General features: G+C 42.2%; 1 protein-coding gene across 1 annotated transcript in view; it reads right to left on the bottom strand.

Annotated features, from left to right (window-relative positions):
- LOC126355605 (zinc finger protein AEBP2) overlaps window positions 1-24,371 on the bottom strand; it is a 137,887-nt gene that overhangs the window by 32,975 nt on the left and 80,541 nt on the right. Inside the window, exon 3 of the mRNA XM_050005968.1 lies at window positions 9,423-9,530. Coding sequence (XP_049861925.1) covers window positions 9,423-9,530 — 108 coding nt within the window. The remainder of the gene's footprint in view (window positions 1-9,422; window positions 9,531-24,371) is intronic.

Consider the following 24,371-nt stretch of genomic DNA (forward strand, 5'->3'; position numbering starts at 1 on the left):
TGACGCTGGTGGAACTCGCTCAAGTGCTGAGTCTCTATGGCACCAGCACCAGCTCGCATCTCTGCGCCCGTGGTGCTTTTGCCCTGATGTCTTGTTCGGATGACACAGCAGAATGGACTGGGTCCTCTGGTCCAAATGAACCGATCATTGACTCGAAATGGTTATGTTCGGCTGCATGGGGACCATTTGCGGTCATTCATGGACTTTATATTTCCAAACAACGATGTCATGTCACTGGGCCACAGTTGTTTGCAATTGGTTCGAGAAACATTCTGGATAATTCGAGCTAATGATCTGGCCACACAGATCGCCCGGCATGAATCCAATCGAACATTTATGGTACATAAACAAGAGGTCAGTTCGTGCACAAAACCTTGCGTCGGCAAAACTTTCGCAATTATGGGCCACTGTAGAGGCAGCATGGCTCAGTGTTTCTGCAGAGGGCTCCCTGCGATTTGTTGAATCCATGCCAGGTCGAGTTGCCTCGGAGCAAAAGGAGGTTCGACATGACTTTATGAGGTAGCCCTTGACTCTTGTCACTTCATTGTAATGCAGAAGCAATCAACTCAACCTTATTTTTCTTGGTTCGCAGTCTCGCGGAATTTTGTAAATGACATGATGTTCGGCAAGGGCTGCACTAATGATTCTAATCTTCACAATTGCAGTGCCAACTTTTAAGTCATTTTCAAGTGCTTAATCTGTAACCAATAATAAATACCTCAGTCAAACAGTTCCAAAAACTTTCACCGTATTTATTTAAATCCGTGTGGGAAATACGCGAAATGGGATCTTATAACGTAAATTCTGTGCTACGTCACTGAGACGTAGGCTCCGCCCAGAGGCTTTTATCACCAGCCGCGCCTGACATACTGTAGATTCTCATCAACCTGCAAGTGGGCATGCGGCTTTGAAGAAATATTGTCAGAAGCACGCTAGGGATACATTATCGCAAGATGACTGGTGACGTCGGGAAAGTGCTGTGTGGAAAGTAATGACTAAGACCGTCTGTGCTATTCTTGTCCATAATTCAGATGCGAGGGGAAATAAAGATCTGATGACTCTCAGGATAGTCAAACCCGTGCACGCAAATCGAGGTAGCTCGTCTATTCTTTTAAATGCTGCGAAAACACGAAATGAGGACTGGTCATACATTCACTAGCTGCAATGTCGTGCTCCGCTTGGTGTCCCATACGTTATCCGAGTTCATAGAATGACCTTCACATTTGCAAATACTGTGTGGCCGCTGCAGTTGTGAAACTGTACAGTAATTAGGATTTTACTGTAAACCATAGGTCCACCTGTAATTGGCTGAGTGAGCCTGTTCAGGGATCGGTAGATGGTAGGAGAAAGTATACTATTTGCGACAGACTTTCATAAATGTCTGACATCTCATTGTCTGGAATATCACTAACAGCAGATCTTTAACTTACTTGAAAAAAAGTGTGGGCGAGGAAGATAGAACTGAATTATTACCTTATTGGGCGAATCATCGTGGCATTCACGTAAAGTAGCTTTGAGGGAGTATGAGAAGTCTCAACAGGTGACTACCGATATTCTGAGTACAACGGTGCTCAACCACTGCGTCACACGACGGCGAAAATGGTTAAGGGACCAGAAATACAATGAGACAATCGTATTGGACCACCTTTTATTCGATGAGCCAAGGCTGCTGTGGCAAAGAATTCAAGCACAGAGAATACAAAAAACATTAGTCGTCGGGAAAGCTTTCATTGTGTTTTGTCTTATAATGATGGTACGGCAGCACTAGTCATTGTAAGGAATGTACGAATTTTCTAAAAAAAAAGTATGTGCGACGATTTTACTTTTTTATTCTTTTTGTGTGGGAGGAGGAATTGTTTGCTGCGTATTTGCGATACCCTTACTTGACTGGCATTCCTGAGGGGTCTGAAAGCTACAGTATTAAATAACGAAATGCTGCGGGGAACAGCAAGGACGTGTCTACGCCATGGTCATACGGCAGCATGATTATTTTGCATAAAATTTTACATATTTCATAAACACACTTTCTTCCTTGACAAACTGAATTCGTTTTGTGGTTGATCCAAGGAAAGAAGCGCATTTTACTAAGTTTAAAGTTTCAGTATTTCTGAAGTATTGAGCTATAACTATAAATATTTCCAGTGTTGATTTTCTGGAAAATAATTAAGTGGTATCGTGAGTACCATGTTGTCAATGTCTAACGTTTACAAATTATTGCTATACGAAATTATAGCATATTTTTAATGCCTGCCGATACCTTAAAGTAAGCAAATAATTCAGACTTGTAAACGATATCTAGAGTTAAGGTTAAAAGAGGTACCTTGCTGATTAACCTGATTGTTTATAGCAGGTTCTAAATCGGCATGAGAACACTAGTATATTTCTCTTGCTTCCGCTCATTACTTTTGCTGTCTGTAGCCATGTGACTTCCTTTTAGGAACGATTTTCACCACCACCCTTAAACAACTTGAACATTCTGTTCCCTGGGGAAGAGAAATACTGCTTAATATTGCTCTTTATTTCGACTCGGAAACGCTAATGGAATTCCACATTTCACCTTAACCTCTTCAATACCGAATGCGGAAGGGAACAAACGACATTACGCCACTGCATAACAGCGGATGCAATGCCTTCTCCAAATTTATTTTAAAATCTGACCGCATAAGAGTATTGTCTATTTTCGTAGCTCATAAAATTCACATGTGGAGCGATTTCAGTAATACTGTATTCTTAAAATCTATGAGATCGGCTGCCATGACTCCTAAAAGAAACACCAATATACCTTTTGCAAATACCTCAAGCATTGACGAAATATATTATCATTATATGTTCTTGCAATAATGTCACTGATGTATGATTTTTCTGCCTTTTTATGTTAATAAAATATAGCTTTTTTTCTCCTCAGAGGATTCAAAAAGTTAAAACCGGATCCCCAGAAACTCGGCATTGGACATTTAAGTTGGCAATGTAAAGGTATGTAGTACAGTTGAGGTAGAGGCAGGAAGCTTTTTTCTCAAATTGTAGCTCGTATAAGGGCGAAATGCTAGAGAATAAGAGTGAACTTTGTGTTTGTGGAGTGTGGTTAAGCAGTCTTCACAGTTCGTAAGTCCACAAAATGCCACCTTCGTTCAAGTGAACTTTGAACTGTAGGAACGAGATACATACCAGTTATCAGGTGCTGCGGAAAATGCCTTAGGGTACAGGATTCGTCACGGAAACGTCCAGGGAAATACTTCGGTTAATTTGAGGGAAATTTATCATAGAACTCCATTTCCTTCCGCAGTTTTGTGTCTCATGGTGACAAATATATCTAGAATGTCACAAAATATTGTAAGCAGCACTCTTCCTCTGAAATCTGTGAAAAGAAGTGAATTGAACAGTAGCTGCAAAACAAATACTTTTTGGTCGGAGAGACGAAGAACTGACTCCCGATGTTCAAGACTCCATACGCGCGGAGGCGTTTGAGGAAACGTGAGAAGCCATCACGGCTTGAAGACATAAATAGACAGGCAGACAAACAACAGCAACATTGTAACAACAGCCGTCCTGAAGCGTCACATCTATAAAGACAATAAAAAATGTGAGTTATCTAATGTAAATTGACAAATGCATTTATCGATTAGAAACAAAGCATTGGATATTATAATGACTGATGATAAAGAAATATTTTTTTTTCACATAGATACTTATATGACTTGTATTATTTAAGCTGCCCAGTCTTCATGCGTTTGGTTCACTTACTCTTTTCATTGAAGAAAATATCCTCCGTAACGTTTATTCTTTTATTTGTATATAAGTTTGAGCTATATACTTTTTCGTTTAGGACAATATAGAAACAAGCTTCTTTTAAAATGGTGTAGTAGTTCTAACAGAAAATTTGTCATTGGGTCAGAAAAATCATTTGCCTAGTAGCTAACATGTGTTGACTGACGCCTGTGGACACATTACGCGGAAGTTACTCCCGTTCTTAAGTTTTGCGCAACATTGTATATTACGCTTCAGCGCCGCTAATCTCAATTTGAGCTCCCTTAAACCACTAACATATACTATTACTTTTTGCTAGAACGTAGTTTCCCTGCACTTATGTAGTATGGCAGTGCAAAATAAGTTTTGGGTTGCAAGTAAGTCGAAGCAGTTGTATCGACAAGTAATTGATGGTTTCAGCACAAGAGAACTATTTTACAGACTTAGATAGTTTTGGGAATAGAGATATGAACAACTTTCCGCTATAGCGCCTATTCCTGTGGCCTTTCGACAAGGAGCCGTATAGAAAGCGAATATTTTTCCACGTATAGCTACTGTTACGAAATACCAATGACAGTAACAAAAAAGGCAGTCATTCGTTTGTTGATAAAAGCCAGTTGCTATTCCAGTTATTCTAATTTGGCGTACGCAATGTAATAACACAATTTATTACAGCTTACTACTTAAATGCTGTTTGTGGTTTTTAGTCACACAGAGTGCAGAAGATAAATGTGCACGATGTGAATAATTTTGTCGTAACTGGAGATACCAGATCGAATGAGCAGTTGCTGATGTGCTACGCGCATATGGAAAGTTCATTGATGCTGGCGTCAAATGTTATCAGTTTCATCTCTGTCAAAGGTACAGTTCAAGGGTTTTAAAATTACTATGTGAGAACCACAAGCTCATACGGCTTATCTTAGGCTGCCCATAGTATAACGTGCCCTATTTATTATGAAGTTATGTGGTATTTCCTTTTCGGATGGTCCCGTATAACCCCAAATACAAAAAGGTTTTAAGAGTGTGTCTGCTCTCAAAGGGACAAATTTCGGCTGTTCGATGGAATTCGAGTGGTTTCCCGGGCGCATCAGGTAGATTTTGGTATGTTTATTTTTCGCTCCATGAGCGAAATGAAATACCCAGTTCCACATGCTCTTTAGCAGTACAGCACGACTACCAGAGAAACTGATGTTAGGAAAGAGCACGTTTGTCTCACGGCTGTGCACTTTGTGACAATTAATGGAAAAGCCTCTACTTTTCTTCCTTCCGCCCTGGAATAATTAGAGAAAATCATATAGTTGATTTTCTGATCTGAGAAAGTATTACTATTCTAAAAAAAAGTTCGTGCCCCCAAAAAAAGATAATGTTTAGTTGGCCATAATACATCGGTAGCTCAAGAAGCTTCCGCAAACTGCTCCAAAAGCAAGAACTGTCGATATGGAAAAGCCTCAGCTTGAGATTATGTCTTTCATCACTGTACAGGGATTTATTATTTTTAAATTCTTTGTGTGTGTATTAAGCAATAGTTCGGAATACACAATTTCTGAGAATCATTTTGTCTATAATTTACGTGTATGTACAGTGATTATTTGATGGAATAAGTAAATAAGACATTCGGTAATACGAGAAGCAAACATTAATTCCTCCGCAGGAACTACTGTCTTGTCTGAATTAGGAAGGTACGCTCACGTGACCGCTACAGCTAACCATGTCATTCTGTAACTCGTCTCACTGTTCAGTACTGGAATCATTTGCTATGACCTACGTCATATAATATCTTTTTCCTTGTGATATTAATCACGTTGTGGAGCACAAACACAGTTAGTAACATCTGAAAGTCTCGAAATTTTAGTAAGCTTTTCTTGCGGATGTTATGCATTGTCTCACTGAATCACAGCTACATGAAGGATATTAAACTTTCAGGACCATCAGGATGAATGCTCGGTAAAAATTAATTTCATCACGCACGTAATTCGAATTACAGGATATTGTCGGACGCATCAAATAGAAAAGAATTCCATTTTCAGTTCTTCTTTGTATAGTATTTATTGAAGCACTGAAGCAGTTGGGTGACACAAACTTCTATTCAATCTACGTTAAAAACAGTTTTCATTTTCTTACTACCCTGGAATCGTGACCTGATTTTCTAGTATTACTACAGTCCAGTAAGTACCGCCACGACACTCGCTGGCGCGAAAGTTGTTAACCTTTGACAGCTGGAGGAACACCAATGCTCCAATCGGTGAGAAAGGAGACTCACATGCGTTGTTACGATAATGTTGGTTTTTAATTATTTTCTACTGAATTAACGGAATAGTTCTACGTTCCATGCGTTAGTAAGGTGCCACGGGACATTAATTATCAAGGGACATGAATTATCGTGAAACATATTTAAAAACAGTCACATCAGACTGATTCAGTGGCACAAGCTACAACTCTGTAATGAATAACTACTTTACAGCATGTTTATATTTGCAGTTTATTCCACCGAAAGAAAGAGAATAGAAAGAAACCTATGTCACGCATGAGACCCATTTGTTGTTGTCTGTTGTCATAATCATAGGCATTTTCCTTGATACTTACAGTTTTTTAAGGAGTCCAGTGATTGGCCATTTCTTACAATTCACTCGACTTTCTAATACACCAGAATTTTAGTAAATGTAATTACTTTTGCTTCAAAAGGAATTTGTTGAGATTCTTTTCGTTTGTAGCTCAGATTTAGCAAAAATAGTGGAATTTGTTTCTCCTCTGTTGGAAAACAGTTTTATTGCTTTTGACGGTTTATTATCAGTATGTGTGGTTTTCCCTTAATCTACAGCTATGGTGGCTTATTTGATACGTTAAATAATGTAGGTATTGGTAGAAGTACAACGTCTTTCTGTAAAGGGCCAGGTCTTCAGGTTTTTACCAGATTTTTTTTTGTTATTAAAGGAAAACTATAGTGTTTAGGAAATGCGTGTACGTTACAAGAGAATCGTAAATAAACCGTCCCACAGTGCACCTTTTCTTATCTGCCAGGTTCCATAGGAAACTAAATAATCACGTGGTACATATCTATAAAAACGTTATTGTTCGTACTCATCCGATACCGTATTCAGAAGTTTAGCTAGCTGGCTGCTTGGGGCGCTGCTGTCGCTGGGGTTGACAAAAACGGGACGGAACGGTCTCTGTTAGACTGTAGTATTACATTAAAAATATACAGTAGCAATATCTATGGAGGGGGCATAGCCTAGTAGTGCGCATGTCGCCAACATCAAACCAAACGTTGGTTTTTGTTGTTGTTTACATTTCCCGCTAAGAGTGAAGCTGCACAAACATCTAACAGTAAACATCAAACCAGTGACAGGCCCTTTATGTATTGAGTAATATCGAGACACAGTGAACGAGGGCAGAAAATTGTAGGACTTATCTTTATTAAATCATGGGAGAAGGCTGGTGGGTCAGTATTTATTAATAATAGAGCGGCAAGTTCAATATATGTCGTTAGGGGCGCGTGCGTTCGAATCACAACGATTTTTCCTAATTACCGCACAAAGTTGTTAGATATTAAGCAGAGCTTTAGCTTGTTGGGGTTCCTCGCGTATCGCGTCCACTATTGCCGCGAGCGTCATACAGCGGCTGTTCGAGCTGCGCTCGATACAGAGTCAAGCTCTGTTGCGAATGAAGGCATCTCGAGCCCTTTGGATAACGTGCCCTACATAACACAGTATCTTTGTGATTCTCGTTAGAAGGGATATGGGCAAACGGGAAGGCACTTGTTTAGGCAAAGAAATAGACCGCGAGTCGTGAAGTGCAAATCGGAAGTAGAAGAAATACTGGGTGGTTATAATTAGAGTGCAGCTAATCACAGAGATCCAGGGCTGTAATAATCGTATGGCAGCGGAAGTTGGTAGATATTCTGATGACTTAATGCGGAATCGATTTACACTGAAAAAAAAATTAATTACAATTTTGGCCACCAAGTGCAAATCTGGCGCTGTGAATGTAACAAAGACGTATGTAATTATCTTCCATATGTATTGAATTAGGTATGGGGTGTGGGCAGAAAAGGCTAAACAGGTGAGAAAAGCATAATGAAGATTTTCTTATTAACCACCGCTTACACAATTTGTTCCATATGGGCACCGGAGACGTCAATGAGATGTTGCATCGGTAAAACGATATATTCAACAGTTGCTCGCAGTGGTTCCGGTGGAATCTGACAACGTGTTCTTGTAATAATGTCCTTCAGATCAGGCAGAGACCGAACGTGTTGCTGGAAAATACATTCTTTTTTATATCGACGGCGTCAAATATCACCTGGGTTTAGATCGGGTGTTCTTGAAGGCCATGCATCTGTAACACCTTTGGCGATAACACGTTCCTCAATGTTTCATTAAGTAGATCTATCACTAAGAGAGCGACGTGTCGTCTTGCCCAGTCTTGCTCGAAAACAGTGGTGTCCACACAGTTGCGCTCTTCCAAAGCTGTACAAGGAGGTCTCGATAATGTGGAGACGTCACAGTACACCTGACAGGCCCTCTAGGTGAATCTCTACAAAAAAGAACAGAAAGAAAATAAAGGTGCTTGTGATTCTACGGCACAGAGTCACATACAGTGAGTGGCTGTTCGTGCATGACACACGGTTTAACAGCACACCAAAATCGGCATTCTGTGTATTAACAGCGTCCTGTTGTATATGGCTCTGAGCACTATGGGACTTAACTACTGAGGTCATCAGTCCCCTAGAACTTATAACTACTTAAACCTAACTAACCTAAGGACATCACACACATCCATGCCCGAGGCAGGATTCGAACCTGCGACCGTAGCGGTCGCGCGGTTCCAGACTGTAGCGCCTAGAACCTCTCGGCCACTCCGGCCGGCCCTGTAGTATAACATGTGACTCATCACTCCATAGAACATTTCCTAGCCATATGTCGTCATATTCGATCCATGCCAGAAACCGAAGAGCCAACTCAGAACTCTGCTACGGATCATGGGCTTTCAGTTGCTGCACCGCCTGTACCTTGAACGGCCACCGGTGTAACACAGAACGCAAAACTTTCCGTGCTGTTGACGATGGGATGGACAATTCTGGTGACAGTGCACGAGCACTAACATTACCAGGGGCACATGCTGCATGGTCAGTTACAACATTAGCAACCTCGTCAGGAACTTCCATCGGGATAGGACGCCGTCCACATCCAGGCTCCACACCAAACTCACCTGTGTTTTCGAATTTCATTATCATCTTCTTTAGCCATTTAATGACATCGGGCCTCTTCCCCAGACCTTTCAGTCGGCGATATTCTACTGCTATCCACGTCCTGCTATAACCGTACTATTCACCCACTGTATGGCTTGTCGAATGACAAAGAGTGTTTGTCATACCGTCATACAAACAGTGCACAGCACAAGATTTGCACCTTGTGGCAAAAACTGGGACTAATGTTTTCAATGTAAATCGGTTCCGCATTAACACATTAGTGTATCTATGAGTTTCGCTGCCATACGATAATTACAGAGCGCACTGGACCTCCGCGAGTAGCTTCACTTTAATTCTAACCACCCGGCAGTAGTAAGACATGTATTTGAGTAAGACATTTTAACGTCAGTCGGAAGAAATGAAACAAACGCGGTGAAGACTGGAGTTGTTGCAGTGAAGCACGCACCTGACCAGCAATTTGGGTACTGACCTGGGACAGCCCGGGGAAGAGCTGGCGCAGCACGCCGATGGTCCTCTTGTCCCGCGGCGTCTCTTCCTCGTACGACTGCTCCGCCAGCTGCAGCTTGGCCAACGCCTCCTGCGCGATAGCAAACACTGGCCGTTAGATTAAGTTGCACTAGGTATACTTTAAGATTCTAGAGGACGCAGGTATGAATTTTGCAGAGCCAAAAGTCATGGTTGCGAAATACTGACACGAATTATTTACAGTCGAATGGAACGAAGAGCATAAATCGACGTCGGATTAGATTAGATTAGATTAATTATTCATTACGTAGACCCATAAAGGAGGGAATCCTCCTGGGTGTGGAACATGTCAGATAAACACATTACAAAAATGTAGTTAGAAAAACTTGATTTTCATTAGTTTAAATGATCCTCAGTCAACAAACAGTAAAATTATGTACACGAATTAAATTTAAACTTCTAACATACGGGTTTAATACTTACATCTGCTTTCATTAAATCCATCATTCAGACATTTGCTAGTTTCTTGGCTATTAAAACCAAGCATTGTCAAAAATTAAAGTAAATTATGCATTTCAGTGATCCTCAGTTAAAAACAGTCAGATTATGTACTAGATTTAAACTTCCACTATTTACAGACTTAAGACTTACATCTGCTTTCCATACATCCATCAATCACACAGTAGGTAACTACTTGGCTATTACAACCAAGTATTGTCAAAAATTGAAGTATAATAAATTTTCATTAAAATGGTCTACTGCACTTGTTGAGAAACTCATGAGTGGAATAGAAGAAGTTGCCCACCAAACATCCTTTTAAATTATGTTTAATTGTACCTTGTCTGAAACTAAACTCTTAATGGTTGCTGGTAACTTATTGAATATATGCGTTGCTGAATACTGAACTCCTTTCTGGGCAAGAGTAAGTGATTTTAAATCTTTATGTATATTGTTCTCATTCCTAGTACTGATACTGTGTACTAAGTAGTTAGTTGGAAAAAGAGATGTATTATTTACAACAAACTTCATTAAGGAATAAATATACTGAGAAGCTGTGGTTAATATGCCCAAGTCTTTGAACATGTTTCTACATGATGTTCTTGATTTTACAATACTAATGACTCTTATTATACGCTTCTGTACTTATAATACACTTAGGTTCATATGACAATTTTAAGCTATGTTTGCCACGCTGCACTAAACAACAAATCAGTTTAGAACAACTAACAGAAGTTACATATTACGTGACATTTCAGTTATTTCATATTATAGTAAAAAATACTCCCATTTTATTCTGTGAAGAGTACGAGATATCGAAACAAGATTTTCCGCAAATGACAGTAGGCAGAGCGGCACGTAATTTGTCGTATCAATCAAGGTATTGCAGCAAGAAAGTCTTCTATAAATCGAACGATTTGCTTTTTTTAACGATATTCGAAAGGTTCTGAAAAGTTGAATACGATGATAAAATGTTGGTTAATGTTGAAGCTGAAAAGTTTCGCAAAAGTATCTGAAAATGTGTTACAGTTGAAAGGCAAGGCAACCGGAATCGTTTGCAGTGTAAACTTTGCCAACTGAGGCTAATTAACTCTGTTGCTTGCAAAATTTTTTTTTTAAGCTACCACAGGAACATAGCTTTTCTTGCAGCCCTACTGCAAATGAGCGGCACTTTCTGCTTTTCTTGCAGCCCTACTGCAAATGAGCGGCACTTTCTGCTTTTCCTGCAGCCCTACTGCAAATGAGCGGCGCTTTCTTTCTGGGAAATTTCCCTCGCGTTTTCTTTTGCTAACGTAGCGAGAGTTCCATTCTTTTCACTGGCAGTGGTCTGGCTGAATCCTGAAATACAATTTCGACTGTGCATCATTTCTGAAATGTTCTCGGCATTCTATAGGGAGAACAGTCTGTTCACATCCTCCCCAAATTGCTCCCGTTGCGGTCTAAGTGGAACAAAACTGCGCAATGTTTGGCAAAAAGAAAGCTATTTAATCTTGAGATAAACTCGTTTTAATGTGATTTGTTTAAAGAATTTTTAGCAAACCATCTTACTAAGGAACACTACGCGAGACAGTTGTTTTCTTTTACTTTTAGTACCTATACACCCGTAATTTCAAAAATCGTTTTCTGAAGTTTAATTTTATCTAAGTATCTCTTTAATGTTGATATCGAACACGTCGCCATTTAATAATTAAAATAGTTTATTTTGTTAGCATATGAATCATAATCCAACCTGCTGTAATAGCGGCCAGTGGCACCGGTTTAGAATCATGTGGCAGACGGAATTTTTATCCGCGGAAAACGGAAAGGTGCGATGTAGGGTTCTTGATGTCAGGATTGTTATTTTTACACCGTATGACGTTCTATGGCATACAACATCGTTGATGATTATTCCTCTGGAAGATCAGAGCGTTGTGCTCGGCGGCTTCCTTGGAGCGTTTTAGTGCTTTCTCGACATGTCGAACTCCACGCCACTCGTAATTCCTTCATAACTGTCTGGGCGAGTCAATTTACTTGACGAATTTAGTTAACGGCAGGCCACCTCTCTGTGGTTATGCATACCCTTTTTTTCAGACCAACTGCCGGTTTCGTAATTACTTTACTTTAAAATACATCAGTTTTTACTTTCCTGGTCTCAGTACTCCGTTGACAAGCATTTCGGTCACTCACACATAGCGTTAATCAGCACCGACATTCTTTAGATACTAATGGATTACAGTATTCACATAGTGTCCTCAGATTCCACTGAATACTGTATTACTGTTTCTTACTGAATATCTAAATTTCATTAATCACTACGCTTCGCAGAAGGCATCAAGAAAAATAATTCTTTTAATTTCGTTGATGCGACTTCTGCAACTGTTAACTGTTGGGAGAACAACGGCGTATTCACAAATTAATTGCAGGTCTGAAAATTTCCTACGGCATTTTATGTCATTAAAAACTTTTCAGGCTTTCCTCATGCACCGAATGGCTGTAGACTGACATTTCACAGAATATTTACTTTTATAAGAGAGGAACAATACAAAGCCGTGAAATTAAGCTAACGAAGCACATGTATGTCAGTGCAACAAAGCAGAAACGCTTTCATTGGCATCTTGTTGTTATTGTGATCTTCAGTCCGAAGACTGGTTTGATGCATCAGATATGTCCTGAGCAATCCTCTTCCTCTCTGCATAGCTTCTATAAGCAACACCCATCTGAATCTGCTTCCTGTATACATACTTACGTCAACAATTTTTTCCCTCCACACTCCTCTCCATTAGCAAATTGACGGTTGATTGATGCTGCAGAATGTGTTCTACCGCCGATCCCTTCTTTTAGTTCTTTTCTCTGCAGTTCGTATCAGTACCTCGTCATTATGATCTACTCAGCTAATATTCAGGATTCTTCTGTAGCAGCATATTTCAAAAGCTTGTCTTCTCATCTTCCTCAACTCCGTATCAACTACGTTTCACTTCTGTACTAGGGTACAGATCAGACAAATACCTTCAGAAAATACTTCATTACAGTTACATTTATATTAAATATAACCATATTTCTCTTTTTCAGAAATGATATTATTTATTTGAATTTTTCGAAGTAATTTCCGCCACATTGAATACATCTATCACTGCACTAGTCCTCCCAAGTTTCTATAGGGAGTCAGGCACACTCTTTGTCTGAGCCCTCAGGAGGTCCTCATCATCTGAGATCTGTACTTCCTTCAGCTTCATTTTCACATGTGAGAACAGTGCAGAGTCACAGGGAGCAAGGTCTGGACTGTGTGGAGGGTCCTATACCCCGCAAATACTTGGTGCATGCTTTGGCGCGGTGAGCTGGAGCGCTGTCCTGATGCAGGAACCTATTTTCTATTCTTGACTTCGGTCACAGGTTCTTCAGAGATTGGATGACTTTGGGCAGGCACTACTCAGTGTACCATTTAGCTGTGACTGTCTTCTATGTGTCAAAATCAAAGCGTACACAGTTCCATTCGACTTGAAAAGAAAAAAGAAAATTACCTATCATTTTCTTCTTTACTGATCGGGATTTTCTGACAGCTACGAATGTGTCACCATCTTCAAAGACCCAAACTTTGTTTTGAGTCTTAGTCGGTACATCATAGTAGTACAGCCAAATTTCATCACCTGTCACGATGTTATTCACATACTGAGATTGTCCCTTCGAAAACTTCCTTACCATCTCCTGGCACCAAGTCACACATCGCGTCATCTGCTCTTCCTTCAGTCTATGCGGCACCGAGAGAGAACAAAGTTTTTTTACTTGAAAATTATCATGCAGAATCGAACGAATTGTTGATAAACTTAGCCCTAAGGTATGCTCTGTCTGCTTAGAGGTCACTCGCCTGTCTACATCTAGCATTTTCCTCACAACATCAACCTTTTCCTCCGTAACTGATGATCGTGGCCTTACGGTCCTCTCAGCGTCTTCCAGAGTAAGATTTCGTTTTTGCAATTCTCTGTACCACCTGAATATAGTTGTACGATATGGACATACATTACCGAGCGCAAGAGTCATTTATTCAAAGCACTGGTCTACGTTTAAACCATACGCGTAGTTGTACCGCAAAACTGCCCGAATTTCACTTCGTAACCACGATGCCATAGCAAGCACTTCAGACTAAATCTGGTATTGAACTACTGCACCCACAGACTTGGCAAGTAAGAAGCATTCTCAGAACAATGCAACAATCAGCATCCTGAGACTTATTGTTGCGTCGTATTGCAAAACTTTTCTAGTACCCTTTGCGTGGTCCAAGTTTTATCGAGCTATGTTAATTGGCAGTGACACATCATGCGAAAGCTACTTTCTTCCTTAAGTGTTGCACACCAGTGTATTTTTAAACGTTAGAAACCGGTGATGGTTGAATGTAAGTAAGCATTTTATACCATACTTACTGTTTGTTCTTCTAGTCTTGTTACAATCCTCTAACTCTGTTGCAGCCGCGTTTCTGAAAATTGTTTTCTATAAGGCATGGAAAACAAAGTGTTGCAGTTCTAAGGGCACTCGTTTGGGAATAGACAAGAGACGAATTCCATCCTCAAAAATACGTCTAAATCAGCGAAATGAGAGGAATATGGATTAAGTTGGAGGCGAATGAACAAAACTCGTGTACGATTTCCGAACTGAAATGGATGCGGCAGGGAAATCATAGTGGCATACGGTTTACCGTCCGCCACCCGCTGTGGGTAGTTACCATGTGGATGTAAGGGACGCAGAAGTAGCCGCGGCGCGGCCTTGCACGGGCGCTGCTGATCCAGACGCTGGCTGCGACTCGTCCTTGCGCGGCGCGACCATTAGCTGGAGGTACTTTCTCCAGGCCACGCTGCACCACTTTCCCCTTGACACGCGCTCACGATTCTGCGCTCTGCTTGGGATACTGCACAATGGGCGCTGTCATTTCCCTGGTGGCGACCTTGGGCACGAAGGCAGCGTATAACTAACGGCTTCTTTCCCCGGGAGCTGAATCGACAGGTTGCGTCGGGTAGTGGACAGCACTGCCTCATCCTCACCACACTTCACGCGTATCGTATACATTGCGAATACACAGCCTTGATGAATAAACAAAACAGTGTGTTTCCGTGATGGTGGTACAAACGTTTAAGTATGTCGGATAAGGACGAATGTGTCACTTTAAGCACTGAGTTGAAAATGGTGAAAGCCAGATGTGTTGTGACACAACTCGTTCAGTGACATACAAGAACATAATAATAGTTTTTTGCAACATGCTAATGAACTGATTTATTTTGTGTTTTATTTCCTAATACTGCAGACGAGACAAACGCGAGTAACATGTAATCATACATTCACGAGGAGTTCTGTTTCATGGTCGGCTCGTTCATATGTACTGATACCTTCTCGATTCTTCTTTTGCTGTGATACGAAGCGGTTTGGGCACAAGCAACCTATAGAGACTGGGAGGAATTTTTGCTGCTTGTGATATTCTTTGAACAATACTGGGGTTGTTCCGTCGAGTACGACAGAACTTGGAGCTACCATATTATGCCTGCATGAGAGCTATGTTAAGCCACTCTGAACACTTGTTCTTAATAAACAAGCATCAAAAAAAGTTTTGCATCACCTCGGTTCCGAGAGTTCTGGAACCAGTACAGAAAATTGGAATACAGATCAACATAATCATCATTTCCGCCCTTTTTATTGCTCATGAAAATCACAGTAGAACGTCCTCTTGCATTGATGCATGCCTGTATTCGTCGTAGCATACTATCCATAAGTTCATCAAGGGCAGTGTTAGTCCAGATTGTCCCACTTCTCAACGGCGATTCGGTGTTGATCCCTAAGAGTGGTTGGTGGGTCACGTCGTCCATAAACAGCCCTTTTCAATTTAGCCCAGGCATGTGCAATAGGGTTCATGTCCGGAGAAAATGCTGATCATTGTAGTCGAGCGATGTCGTTATCCTGAAGGAAGGCATTCACAAGATGTACACGATGGGGGCGCGAACTGTCGTCCATGAAGGCGAATTCCTCGCCATTATGCTGCCGATATGGTTGCACTAGGCGGTCGGAGGATGTTATTCACGTATCGTACAGCCGCTATGGCGCCTTCCATGACCACCAGCGGCGTACGTCGACTGAAGGCATATGCGACACTCATCGGTGAAGAGAACGTGATGCCAATCATGAGCGGTTCATTCGGCGTGCTGTTGGGCCCATCTGTACCGCTGTGTATGGTGACGTGGTTGCAAAGAAGGACCTCGCCATGGACGTCGGGAGTGAAGTTGCGCATCATGCAGCCTATTGTGCACAGTTTGAGTTTTAACACGACGTCCTGTGGCAGCACGAAAAGCATTATCCAACATGGAGGAGTTGATGTCCGGGATCCTCCGAGCCAGAATCCGTAGGTAGCGGTCATCCACTGCAGTATTAGCCCTTGGGCGGTCTGAGCGACGCATGTCATAGTCAGTTTCTGTCTCTCTGTATCTCCCCCATATCCGAACAACATCGCTTTGGTTCACTCCGAGACGCCTGGACAATTCCAATGTTGAGAGCCCTTCCTGGCACAAAGTAACAATGTGGACGTGATCTAACCGCGGTATTGAACGTCTAGGCATGGTTGAACTACAGACAAAACGAGCCGTGTACCTCCTTCCTGGTGGAATGACTGGAACTGATCAGCTGTCGGACGCCCTCTGTCTTATAGGTGTTGCTCATGCATGGTTGTTTACATCTTTGGGCGGATTTAGTGACATTTCTGAACAGTCTAAAGTGACTGTGTCTGTAATACAATATCCACAGTCAACGTCTATCTTCAGGAGTTCTGGAAACCGGGGAGATGCATTTCTTTTTGAAGTATGTAGTTTCTAGTTCTTGTTATTTACATAATTAAAATTTTGCAGATATGTATACTTAGTTTTTTGTGGTTGTCAGCAGACCAACGGTAAATTCGAATCATCTTATTTTCTTTTGTAACTTTCGACCTAGTCGTTTCCGGACCAGTGTATCGTATCTCATACTGATACATCAGTTCTCCTCCATCACTGCTGAAAGTTTTATCTTTATCATGGAAACAGTGTGTATGTACAGTATATGTAATGTAAGGTGTGTTCAAAGAGCTTCCTTTTGAGGGAGTTGCTGCAGCGAGTATGCACCGACATGTAGGCAAAGGATTATTGTACCATAAGTGTCTTTTTGACGTGCATGCTACCACAAAATACGTCCAAACAGGACCAACGTGCTGTTATTCTTTTTCTTGGCTGCCGAAGAAAAACACCGACAGACATCCATCGGAGAATGAAGAACGTGTGCCTGTCGAAAACAACCGTTGTGAATGGTGCCCCAGGGGATGCTGCTGCTTCATGATAATGCACGTCCCCGTATCGCAAATGTCGCAACGTAGGAGTTACGTCAACTCAAGTGGGAGACTCTCGAGCGCCCGCTCTGTATTCCTATCTCTCCCCGAGCTATTGTCACGCTTTCAGCCCCTTAAAAAAGGCCTTCAAGGTTCTACAGTTACCGTCGGACGAGGATGTGCAGCAGGCAGTTACGGACTACTTCACACAGCAGGACACGGTGGTCTACCAAAAGGGTATCTCCAACCTCGTGCGTCATTGGCATGATTGCCTCAACGCTCAGCGCGATTTTACCAGACTAGCATACCGATTCTGGACTGTACGGCCTTCGAACGAAAAAACTTTTTCTTAGTCCCTTAAGGTTTTTTTACAGTTATGAGCGCCACAGCACTTGAATAATATGAGAATTGTTTAAACTCAAATAACAAACAGATAAGTGTGGTGTCAACGTTAGATACCACGCTAGAGGTTGCGATAATCGATAGCGGTCCAGCACTTGCAACATCTCTGGACTCGCTGGCGCTTGCAGCGCCGCCGTATGGCACGAACAGAGACTTGGAGATTGCACCGGCCGAGTCAGCGACAGGTCGTGAGCGAAGTCAGATTACAATAGCCTTCAGCTCGCCAGGTTCGCAGCCTCTAGTTCGCGCATGTATTACGCACGTAATACCAGAATTGCGCTATCTTGCTTGTTATACGAGGGTGAGTCCAATGAAAACCTTAAATTTGTAATAACAAATCGAAATTTCGCGTGCTACAAACGGCGTGCAGAAGGGCCTGTAGGTGGCAGCATAGTGCAGATGCACACATACTGTCGCAGTATCAGTTAAAGATGGCCACCCCACTTGCGATTTGCACCAGGGAAGAATAGCGTTCTGTTATTCGATTTTGCGTAGTGAAGGTGTGAAACCTATTGAAATTCATCTACGAATGAAGGTTCAGTACGGTGATGCATGTTTGTAACAGCAACAGGTCTACGAATGGGATAGGAAGTTCGCAAATGGTGTGACTTCAGTGAAAGATGCTCCTCGTCCGTCAGGCACAACGAGTTGTGACTCCACAGAACATTGCAGCAGTTGTAGCCATAGTGAAGGAAAACCACCGAGTGACAATGAATGACATTGCAGAATGTTTACAGATTAGTCATGGGTCAGCACACTACGTTGTGCACGATGTGCTCCAGCTTCACAAAGTGTCTGCAAGATAAGTGCCACGGCAGCGACGTGTTGATGTTTGTGAAGAACGTCTTCGGCGCTTTGAACGAGAAGGTGATGGCTTCCTTGCAACAATCGTTCCTGGGGACGAAACCTGGGTTCACTTCCACCAACTGGAAACGAAGAGAGCGAACAAGGAGTGGCGCCATTCCTCATCACCAAAACCAGAGAAGTTCCGAACAGAACCGTCAGCAGGTAAGATTATGCTGACTCTCTTTTGGGACTAAAAAGGCGTCAGTTTGGAGCATTACATGCCTAGAGGAACCACTGTCACCAGGGCATCATACACAGATTTCCTAAAAAATCATTTGCGGCCTGCAATCAAATCAAAGCGACCTGGATTGCTGTCAGCAGGTGTCCTTTTACAACATAACAATGCAAGGCCCCACACTGCCCATACAACAGTTGCAACAATGACAGTCCTGTATTTTGAGTGTCTTCCTCATCCACCATACTCACCAGACCTTGCCCCAAGTGATTTCCGTATGTTTGGACCACTCAAAGACGCAATGGGAGGAAAGAAGTTCCATTCTGATGAAGAGGTACGCCACGTGGTGCACGGACTACAAAAAGAATTTTTTTCTAAAGGAATTCATGCACTTTGTAAGCGCTGGAGGACTTGCATTGAGCGTGGGGGAGATTATGTTGAAAAGTGATACAGCTTTGTAACACTTCTGCACAATAAATAATATTTAAAAAAAATATTTAAGGTTTTCATTTGACTCACCCTCGTGTAATTCAGTTAATGTTTGTTAATGAGTCATTTGTATTTAAGAAAGATAGTTGTTATTAGTTATGTTCCCGGAGTTCAGTAGCAGAATAAAGGTAAGTAAAAGTTATTTACTAAAGTATTCCAGTACTAATTATTATAGAATACTCCAGATTCCTACAATCACCCAACTCGTGCTAGCCTCTGTCATCCCACTGCAAATCCCAGGGGTACCGATCGAAAAGCTGCCATCGACCTTCACATTAGTTAAGATCAGACGCCCCCATTCATATAACTGATTCGCCTCGATGGGCAACGAATCCACCTTCTTCAGTACGGATGCATAACACGTCCGACCTCCTGCTTTCATGGAGGGCATGGACAGGGGACTGCGGGTAGGTGGCGCTCGGTGAAGTGTGGATCGACCGGGAGACGTGCTGAGGCAGTCCATTCATTTGCGATAAACACTGTCTGCGCGGCGCAGTGATTAGCCCAACTGCTTAGTAAGCAGGAGATCCTGTATTGAAATCCCAGTCTCCACACATTTTCACTCGTCACCGCTGAATCTGCATATAGTCCCGATACATGACACTGTTAGTCCCTTTCCTTTCTGTTCTTCCCCTGTCCATCTTCAATTTACATACAAATAGACAATTTGAAAATAAGGCAACCCATTCAAAAACATTCCTATTTTCCGTATAGGAGCATGGTTATTGATCGATTCTAACTTATTCCAGTGTGTTTATATCGATCTAAACGTGTCATTCACTTTCAAATGGAGGGTTGTATGTCCCGTGTAATCGTTTCCATTGTCATAGTCTGCCGTACAGTCTTCACAGATCCAGACATGCTTCTGGTTCTCTCTAGAGGAAGCTGTTAACTCGTGGCATTCCATACAAATGCTCGTTGCCTTTTTATTAAACTTTCCGACGACAACACCTGCGGGTACTCATCTCCACTAGGGAACGCCACGTAGATGTCCCACGCTGATTCAAATGGAAAGATGGCAACTACAGTGCATCTGAAACCACAGCCTACCAACTCGTGCACTTCCTTTATGGAATTGCTTGTTCGTCTTACCAAGTTTGCTATATCGATTTCCTGTTCGTACCCCTTTGATTATAATATCGCCTGAGAGCAATCGAGAAGCGCCATGTAAACGTATACGTCAAGCAGAATTTTCAGCCTCTTTGTAATGTTTCAAAGCATATACGTAAGCGAGGAAGAAGTAATAGGTAAATTAAAGTTCATCTAAGTGATGCTTAGCCTGACACTAATATCATGCCACAATGCTCAGACATAATCGTTACAATCAAGAATACAAGCCAAACTACGCAATATTTGAGGAGTTTAGAATGGAAATACGTAGGCTACTTGTTAATAAGTTCTTAATTATTATTAGTTGCAGCATCTGTCACACTTACATCCAATATCTTCTAAATGTTTTTGTTTGTCACCTAGTGCACAAAGTGAGAGGCCATTGATCCCTTCAGCATCCTGTTTCACCAAAAGCGTAGCATAAATGGATACACTTACAAGTGACAGATACTGCAGCTGGTAATAGTTATGTACTTGACGCCAAGGAACCTTCCTTTAACCTCATGTAATGGAGAAAATGCATGGTTCCAGAAACTTTCCAAGTCTCATATGTCATCATATTAAAGTGCCCGTAACTTTTGAAGATCGAAAGTAGTTGTCGCAAACAAAAAAAAAGTTACAGCAGCCTCTGGTGGCTTCATATTGTTGTTTTATCTCACGTGCTGCTGGTATAGGAAACATTGCTCATAATACTCTTGATAGATAAATGTGCTGAAATAATTGGAAATGTCTGTGGCATGGGTGGATCATTCAAAGAGTGCGCCACATAGGGTCTAGGCCCTGAAATTTGCATTAGTGAAAATGCCGCGTTTTTAATGTGATTATCATTTCTCTCTGTAATTTAACTTTCTACTTGACACAGGACGTTCGTCTGTTGATAGTGTCGTTTGCAGACTAGTACGGATTCTCCACTCAATTTGAAGTTACATGTACGCTCGGTATTGCAGCTGAATGTGAAACTGCAAAAGGTTTCGAAGATGATTGTGTTGAAAATGATCCAAACCTATGACAGAAATGTAGTCATAGCAAAACAGGCTTTGTCTTGGTGTATTAGTAAAAATGGTTCAAATGGCTCTGAGCACTATGGGACTCAACTGCTGTGTTCATTAGTCCCCTAGAACTTAGAACTACTTAAACCTAACTAAGTTAAGGATATCACACACATCCATGCCCGAGGCAGGATTAGAACCTGCGACCGTAGCAGTCGCACGGCTCCGGACTGCGCGCCTAGAACCGCGAGACCACCGCGGCCGGCGGTGTATTAGTACAATAAGTTGTTCCAGTATCCGTCGGCTATGAAAGACGACCAAATAAACAGACAAATAAATTAAAACAGAAGAAAAATAGGTGCAGTAAACAATTACAATGGATAAATATTTCATTTGCAGTGGAAGAGGTATATGGAAACATGAAACGAATGAGTCGCTACGGAAGAGAACCAAACTTTATTGCTCTACCTTCTTTGGCAGAAAGTGAATCTAAAAATATTGATCTTTTTTTCTTAAGTTAATTAACAGAGATGTGACATGTTTCCAAAAAGAAGCAAGCCAATGGTCCAGTCAGAAAAATAATGCAGATATAACGCAAGACCAGTTAGCACCGACCCGCTTTAATTGTTTTGGTTGTGTGCATGTTCGGGAAGAGAGGGCGTAGAGGGTGCGTCAAGGGTAACAACTGTGGAAAGAAGAGTGGAGCGTGGAAGATGACCTCGGGTCGAGGACATGGGAGTATACTGCTGTTATGGTCTACACACAGCAGTTATCGTTAAGAAGGAATGTAGTCTCAGACATAATGCTTGTTCCGGAGATAAGTGGGACAGGTTCACGCCGTAAGGAAACGGCAGACACGGCGGCTGTGACAGGTGAGAGGGCCTATCCAGGGAACGAGGCAAGGACGTCTGGGTCGGCCAGCGACCTCCACGTGGGAGACACGTGCAGCCAGCTACCACAAGGTCGCCGCTGTCATTTCATGTATCTATCGTGTTACATTCGATCCAGCAGAAAGGAGTACAGTACCGAGATGCTGAATACTCATTCTACAGAACAGACAGCTTTGAATTTAAGGCTTTTAGGGGTTGCATAAAAATATGGAAACACCGATAGAAATGCAAACTCTAACATGAATACGGATGGTAGCCAAGTTTGCAGGTTGCGCTGTTGTATTTGTTCACGATGGCCACCTCTCCAATGTCCTCAATACGCTGTACGCGACTGTCGTCGTCAGAACAGTGTTCTGGATAGCTGTGATTGCATTGTGTGTCTGAGCTAAGTGAATTTTAACGTGGGAAAATTGTGTGTGATCGTGTAGTGGATGCTTCCGTAACCAAGGTAGCCGATGTGTTTGGTGTTTCAAAAGGCAGCGTATCCGAGGTTTACATCGCACAATGGAAAACGGAGAAACATCTTCCGCTAAGTCACAACGCGGACGAAAGTGTGTGATGAGTGGTCTTAGCAGACGGTCACTGGAGAAGTTTGAACTGAAAGGGTAGTCGCGAACCCGTCAGCACCGAAGCAACATGAAGGAAGCGCCATAAGCTTGGACTGGAGGGCGACATGGAATTGTCAAACCACTCATAAGTGATGCAACTGTCCGTAACAGAAAAAGAATGTTGCCGAGTCATAAGACATGGACTGTGAAGCAATGGAAGGAAGTCCTTTGGTCGAATGAGTCTCATTTCACACTGTTTCCAACTTCTGGCCGATCTTTCTTCCCCAGAGTGAAACACGGTGGGTGTTCGGTGATAATTTGGGCAGACATAACCTGGTGTTCCATTGGTTCCATGGTTATTGTGCGAGTTCGCATAAATGCCAAGGGTTAAGTGAGTATTTTGTCTCATCAGGTCCACCGCATGGAACAATGATTGTTCCCCCATGGTGATGCCATGTTCCAAAACACCCACAGCTCGCTTCGTCCAGGAATGGTTTTGTGGATTGGATTGGATTGTTTGGGGGAGGAGACCAGACAGCGAGGCCATCGGTCTCATCGGATAAGGGAAGGACGGGGAAGGAAGCCGGCAGTGCCCTTTCAAAGGAACCATCCCGGCATTTGCCGGGACCGATTTAGGGAAATCACGGAAAACCTAAATCAGGATGGCCGGACGCGGGATTGGACCATCGTGCTCCCAAATGGGTTTTGTGAGAACGAGGATGAATTGTCGCATCTCCCCTGACCACCGCAGTCACTAGATCTCAGCGTTACTGATTCTTTGTGGTCTGCTTTGGAGAGAAGGGCACGCGATCGCTATTCACTTACCTTTAAATATGGTTCAAATGGCTCCGAGCACTATGGGACTTAACATCTGAAGTCATCATTCCCCTAGAACTTAGAACTACTTAAACCTAACTAACATAAGGACACCACACACATCCATGCCCGAGGCTGGTTTCGAACCTGCGACCGTAGTGGTCGCGTGGTTCCAGACTGAAGCGCCTAGAACCGCTCGGCCACATCGGCCGGCCTACCTTTAAAACCGTACAGGATGACTGGAAGGTGTTTTGAACGCCAACGGGTTTTCTACACCGTGTTAGGCATCGTAATGTTCTGTGTTCCTGATGTATCCATATTCTTGTCCACCTCCTGTACGTCTTTTTATGTGTTTTTCCTTTGTGAATAGTCGATCGCTGTTTATCCGGACACTACTTCGTGAATATAAATTCTCCTCTTCGCGTTGAGTATACGGCCAGTCGACTTGACACAAATCATGGATTAACGAAACAGTGCGCTAAGACGGAAGTGATGTGATGTAGAAGCGGGAATAGCGGCATCTGTACGTCATAGTTAGCGAAGTCAGAGTAGAACAAGCAGTCAAAAATCTTACTATCTAGGAATTTAAAAAAAGTGCATGTTTTAAAACCAATTTTTGACATGCAACTGAAAAAGAAGTTCATTAAAGTGGATATTAGAAAAATGTTTAATACAGAAAATAACGGGTGAGTCACGGGGGAATTAGAGAAGAGGAAGATAGAGAACTTCTCAATTGCAGAGCTGTATGAAAACGTTACGAATAAAACGGACAGATTAAATACGAAACGAAGGAGTGCATGAAATGGTGAGGGAAGATGTCTGTGGAAAGCCTTTAACAGAAAAACGGAGTAAGCCTAGTTACTGGGCCGGCCGGAGTGGCCGTG

The sequence above is a fragment of the Schistocerca gregaria genome, chromosome 3 (assembly GCF_023897955.1).
Source record: "Schistocerca gregaria isolate iqSchGreg1 chromosome 3, iqSchGreg1.2, whole genome shotgun sequence".
NCBI lineage: Eukaryota > Metazoa > Arthropoda > Insecta > Orthoptera > Acrididae > Schistocerca > Schistocerca gregaria.